This window comes from Opisthocomus hoazin, chromosome 7 (assembly GCF_030867145.1).
Source record: "Opisthocomus hoazin isolate bOpiHoa1 chromosome 7, bOpiHoa1.hap1, whole genome shotgun sequence".
In the NCBI taxonomy this organism is placed as follows: domain Eukaryota; kingdom Metazoa; phylum Chordata; class Aves; order Opisthocomiformes; family Opisthocomidae; genus Opisthocomus; species Opisthocomus hoazin.
The window spans coordinates 65,768,457-65,774,071 of NC_134420.1; the positions used below are offsets into that span (position 1 = coordinate 65,768,457).

Below are 5,615 nucleotides of genomic sequence, written 5' to 3' on the forward strand. Positions count from 1 at the left end.
TGGGAATTACCAGCCCTCCGTGCCCGGGAAGGGCCAGATCGGGGGCGAAATAACCCCAAAACGCCGGGTGCCAGGGTCTGCCCCCCCCCCCCCCCCCCCCCGCTTTTCTTTGCGGCGGTTTTTGCCGGAGGGGACCCGAGCGCCAGGTCTGCGGAGCCCGCTAAGCTCCCCCCCCAGCAGAAGGATTTTATATTATACATTTTGACACTGATCTTTTAAATCTCCCGAGCTGCGCTTTTTCCGTCCGCTCGGTCTGGCCACGCTCGCTCCGCCGTGCTCGGAGGGGGGGACGGCTCTGCGGGGAGCCGGGTGCGCGGCGCTCGGTGTGCGGGGGGAGCCCACCGGCAGCGGATGCGGGAGCGGCGCGGTCCCCGCCCGGCTCCCCGGCACCGGGGGGGACACACACGACACTCACAGGGCCCGTTTCAGCTCCGCGATAGAGTAATTCAATCCGATTCCCGTCTCGGCAGTGGCATCCTCCCCCCTCAGAAAAATGCGTTTAAAGCTTGAAAATCGTTGGCAGCGCCCAAACCCGCGTTTCACCCCCGCTGCGTGTGGGCCGGGGCGGGGAGCAGGTATTTAATTAGGCGGTTTTTAAGCCCGTTAACAAGCAGCTATTCCCCCGGCGGGGTGTAATTCGGGGTGCCGGGAGCGGGGGTGAATAAGCTGTATTTTGCGAGTGCGGGAGCGGCGGGGAGCGGAGGCAGCGCGGGGGGGGGGGGGTGTTCCAGCTCCCTTTGGGGGGGCCGGAGCCCACCTCGCACCCCAAACCCGGGTTTGTCGCCCCTTCGACCCCAGCGCAAGAGGAGCGCGGCTTTGCGGCTCAAACCCCGGACGAGGAGGGTTTTTTTTGCCTGGGTTTTTGGGGGTTGGTGGGTTCGCTGGCGGGCAGCGCTTCCCACCCACCAGGTTTTTGGGGAGCAAAAGCGGTTTCCCCCCCCCGAAAAGGAGCCAGCTGAGACACGCTGTGTTCTTTCTTTCCTTCCCCGGGAACCGGTGAAGCGGATCGCGATTTCTCCGCCGGCGTCTGACCGTTTATTGTGGGGAATTCAACCTTTCCAACAGACACGTAGAGAGGTGGAGAACCAGGTGAACGCACCCGCTCAGCCCCCGATACGGCGGAATTCCCTCCTAACCAAAAAAGCTGGAATTCGGACGACAGGCAGCGGCGCGAAGATGAGATACTTCGACGCGGGGTTGAAGCGGTGTGAAGGACGCTGGAGCTCCCGGGCGGGCTGCGGAGGGACCCCGCCGTGTCCCCAGCCCCAGCGAGGGGACAGGCCAGCCCCTCGGGCAGCGCGGGGGGGGAGGGCAGCCCCCTCTCCCCGGGCTCGCTGGGTGCTGGAGGGTGCGGAGAGCCGAGCATCCCCTGGCCCCTCACCTCCACCGCCCGACCTCCGCAGGGCCGGGGCCGCGCTTGGCTCTGCCGAGAACACCCGCGTCAGGAAAACGAGATTTCTTCCTCCCCTTCCTCCTTTTTTTACATATTTATATTTTTTTCCCCCCTTGTGCCCTTTCCCTTCCCGCATTGGAAGGCAATGCCCTTCCACTGGCATTTTCAGCTTTTTTTTTTCGAAATATCAGCTCAACCCTTTGCCCTCCCGAACCTTCAGCAGTTTGAAAAATAATAATAATAATAACTTGGGAGGGGGGTGGGGAGGGAGCTTGTATTTACATTAAACAAAACGCTCAGAAAAAGGTCGCTAAAAAGTCTGCCTTGACCCCTCTCTCTGCGGTTTAACAAAGAAGGAAAATATTGTATCAAAAGTGAAGTGAATGGGGAGGGCGGAGGGGAGAAACAGCTTTTCCTCTATTCAGCTGGGCGGGGGGGGGGGGGGAGTGAAATGTTTGAATATTTCCGTTTCTTTTGAGAAGCGGGGCGGCCCCGGGCAGGGCTGAATGGGAAAGTCTTGTAAGCGGGCTGGGAGGCTGTCAAACCGCTCAGAGTAATCACTGCTAATGAAGGGGTCTCCAGCCCTCCCTGGGACAAAGGATGCTGACGAAGTGCTCGCCGGGGCTGAATAGCTAATAAGTTTGCGAGGGGGAAAAATGAGTGAGCTGTCCGCAAATTGATTTTGCGAGAGCAAATAAAAAAAAAAGGAAGGCAAAAGGCTTGCGGGTTGGGGAGAGCCTGGCCCCGGTGCAGCTGGGGACAGAAGGCCCTCTTATCCGGGGCGCATTGTCCCAGCCCTGCTGCTGCAGAGCGGGGCTGCTGCTCTTTGCGGTGGAAACCGGCGGGGAGGGAGGCCCGGGCGATGCGGGGAGCCTTGGAAAAGCCACACCGGCTGCCCCACGCCGAGCTTCGGCCTCCGGTTGGCACCAGCCTGACGGAGCACCCGTCCCGCAGCCCGATCCCGCAGAAGGCAGCAACTGTTCCCCGAGCGCTCTGCCACCGCCTGTTGCCCCTCGTCTAACTGCGGCGTTTTCTTTGCAGAACAAAATAAGGGTGGGTGTCTGGAAAGCTATCGAGCGTTTTGCTGTCGCCGGTACCCCGCTTGGCTGGGAGGGCTCCTTGACGAAGGGTCTGGTTTGGCGCGCTGGCCTGGGAGCTGGGTGGTAGCAGAGGTTAGAAAGGAGGGTGGGATCGTTGGGAAGCCCCCTTGGGTGACAGGACTGTGCAACTCGTAGCTGGGGGGAGAATGAGAGCGAGCTGCGTTTTGGACCTTTAACGCATCCGATTAAAGGCTTGGGAGGATCAGACTCTCGCAGATCCCGTTACCCCTGGCCGATGCAGGGGTTATACCGCGAGAGAGAGCGTAGCCCCCCCCAGCAATCTCTGTAGCTGCCTCTCAGCAACGCTGGGCGCTGGCTTTTTTATCTTCGCATTATTTCTTTCTTTTCCAGGAGAAGATCCAAATGCGTTTGCTGGAGGGGAGGATGGAGGTGTGGGAGGCCAAAGGGAAAGGGCACTGTGCGGTGCAGAAGCTGCCGCACTTTAAGCTGTTCTCACCCCTGTCCCCTCCCCAAGGCCACCCCACAGCATCAGCACCCACAACAGAGCCTGGACCCGGGGCTGACCTTGGTGTGGCCCTCCCCGAGGGGGGCCTGGAAGGGTGCGAGGCCTAGCTGGGAATCAAGGGAAGGAACATGTCAGCTTAGATCCCCCGAGGGATACAGCACTTTGCACTCTATCAGCGTTTATTCTCGGCACAGGGGTGACGGAGGAAGCCCTGGGGTTTCTGTTCCCTTCTGTTTCAGGGCAGGCTGCAAGACTCACAGCAACAGGCCAGGAAATGGCTTCCCTTCCTTCAACACTCGCTGCGTTCAGTCTAAGTCCCCCCAAAAAGCAGAAATTCCTTAGGCACCCCATTTTAACCCTGCAACCTTCTGATCTGTGACGTGGACCTCTCCAGCACACAGCTTCCTCTGCAAGAAATACGGTTTGGAGGGAAATTTCCAGCTTCAAACTTTCTAAAAGCAAACTGGGTTCACAGATTTGTCCAGACTGCCTCTTCCTGGAGATGGGGGGAGAGGCACCGCGGCCCCACAGCCCTCCACACTTTGTTAGTTGTCTCCTTACACTTAGCAGAGCCGTAGTTGGTGCCACTCCATCCCGCTGGAGTCAGCCCTGGGGCATCAGCCCTCACCACTGCCTCCAGCGTTTCTGTCCCAGAAAGCCCAGAAATGGTGCCCATCTCCCAGGGTTCTCCCCTCGCAGCCTCTTCTTGCACTATGCAGAGCAAAACCCAAGGGGCTTTTCTTGCCTCTTGGGATTTTTCCACAGCGCTGACCTGAACCCACCTCATGGCCTTCCCCACCACGACCCATGCACATGGCATGGGTGGGACGGGATCTGCGCCTTCTCATTTTATTGCTGGGGGAAAAGTGTCTCTTCTCCAGCGATGCCCGAGGAGCAGCTTGGTAGGGCCTCCAGGACTGCCTGCTCACCGTGCCTATTCCAAGCTGAATAAAGATGGAGATGGTGTTAGACAACACTGGGAGCTTGCTACCCCCAAAATCTGGATTTACAGCTCACCCTCAGACAACCAGGGCAGCCTCGTCAGGAGGGTGTCCACACAGAGGCCAGGCTCACGGGGTGGTCTCCCTCCCCAAACACGCCTTCAACCCAGCTCAGGCTCCTGCCTGGAGGACATCCGGCAGGGTTTTAGCTCTTTATTGTCAGAGTAGAGACCTGTCAGGGACCAGGCAGACGCTTTGCCATGCCACTGCTATTAAATGCCATGTCCTGGCACTGCTGCCTGCTGGTGGAGGGTCCTGCTCCATGCTTTTCAGCCCTCTCACCCTCCAGATAGGGTGCCTGTGTCCGTATCGCTGACGGGAAAGGCTCCGCAGCCCGTGCCAGCTATTGAGCTGTTCCCCAGGGACCGTGTGGGACAGCTCTGCCTGGTCTGGGGCAACCCCGTGCCAGGGACCCTTCTAATTGGATAAGTGATGAACCTTGGTGCCCTCGTAAGTTTGAAAGTGCAGATACAGCTGGACTAAATTGCTTGAGACATCCCAAACAGCCTAAAGGATTTAGACAGGCTTCCATTCAAAGCTGTTGCTCCTGATACTTTTGTTGCTGTTGTTATTTGTTAGTGGTCTGATACAACGCAAAGATGTGAAGAGAGGTTATCATCACCCGGCGACAGGAGCAGAAAGGGAGTGTCCGTTTCTCCTGAGCACCCACGCCGTAGCTGCGCTAGCCTCCGCAGTCCAGTCCCTTAGAAGACTCCACCCGAGCTGAACGCAGGTTTCGGAGAGGAGCCTCTGGGAGACACACAGCCACTGCCGAGCTCTGCGTCTGCATCCACGCACGCGGGTATTGATCAGCAGAACAAGCTTCTCAGCCGTTATTCGATAACTCCATAGTAACCCGCAGTGACACGATGTTTGGGGCTTCACTAGGACGAGCGGGGAGTTTTATTCTAGCGCTGCCTCCTCTTTTTTCAAGACCCATTGATTTCCATGGGGAGCTCTAGAACGGGAGAGCAGGACATGTTTTTTTTCAGCTGGAAGACTTTTGCTGTGTGGAATCTTCTTGCAATGGCCATCAGCGACTTCATTCAGACCAGAGACACCCTGTTCCTCCCAGTTTCACCTGCTGAAACACAGGTGGTTCTTCAGAAATCTTCATACCACACAGTTGTAATACCAAGGTCACTGAGGACAGAATGACAACTCTTCTTCCAGATCATCATATCATAGGATAATTCCTCATTAAATGTACAGTGAAACCAGCCACACGTGGGGACACACTGGTCCAATGTTTTTCAGGCACTTAAAAAAAAACACGAGGACATGCAATCATTCTTCAGGGAATAAATTGCTGTGTCTAGAAGCTGAGGGAAAAAAGCCTTCTCATAAACATCTCCATCAGGATATTTATACTGGAACCCGCCCTTCAGGCCAGGTTGTTTCTTACGTCAATCTGATGGCTTTGTGGGTTGTTCTTCAAAATTACCTTGGCTTGCAATGACTTTCTTCTGTGCCTGCTCCCGTGCAGGTCGGGAGACGGTCCCTGGAGCCGCCGTGGGGACGGATGTCCCCAAAGCTGACACGAAGGACGTTGATCTCTGCAGGTTGCCAGCACGGTCAGTGGGAGAGAGAAGTTCTCAAGTAGGTGACTTGGAGAACCTAATCCCACTCCAGTTACACTCGCGCAGTAATCCAGC

At 57.2% G+C, this 5,615-nt stretch overlaps 1 protein-coding gene across 1 annotated transcript in view; it reads left to right on the forward strand.

Moving 5' to 3' along the window:
* The window catches only part of SIX6 (SIX homeobox 6), a 3,562-nt gene extending 496 nt beyond the window's left edge, over positions 1–3,066 (forward strand). Inside the window, exon 2 of the mRNA XM_075427164.1 lies at positions 2,845–3,066. Within this exon, the coding sequence (XP_075283279.1) occupies positions 2,845–3,066 (222 nt within the window). The remainder of the gene's footprint in view (positions 1–2,844) is intronic.
* Positions 3,067–5,615: the final 2,549 nt, after the last annotated feature.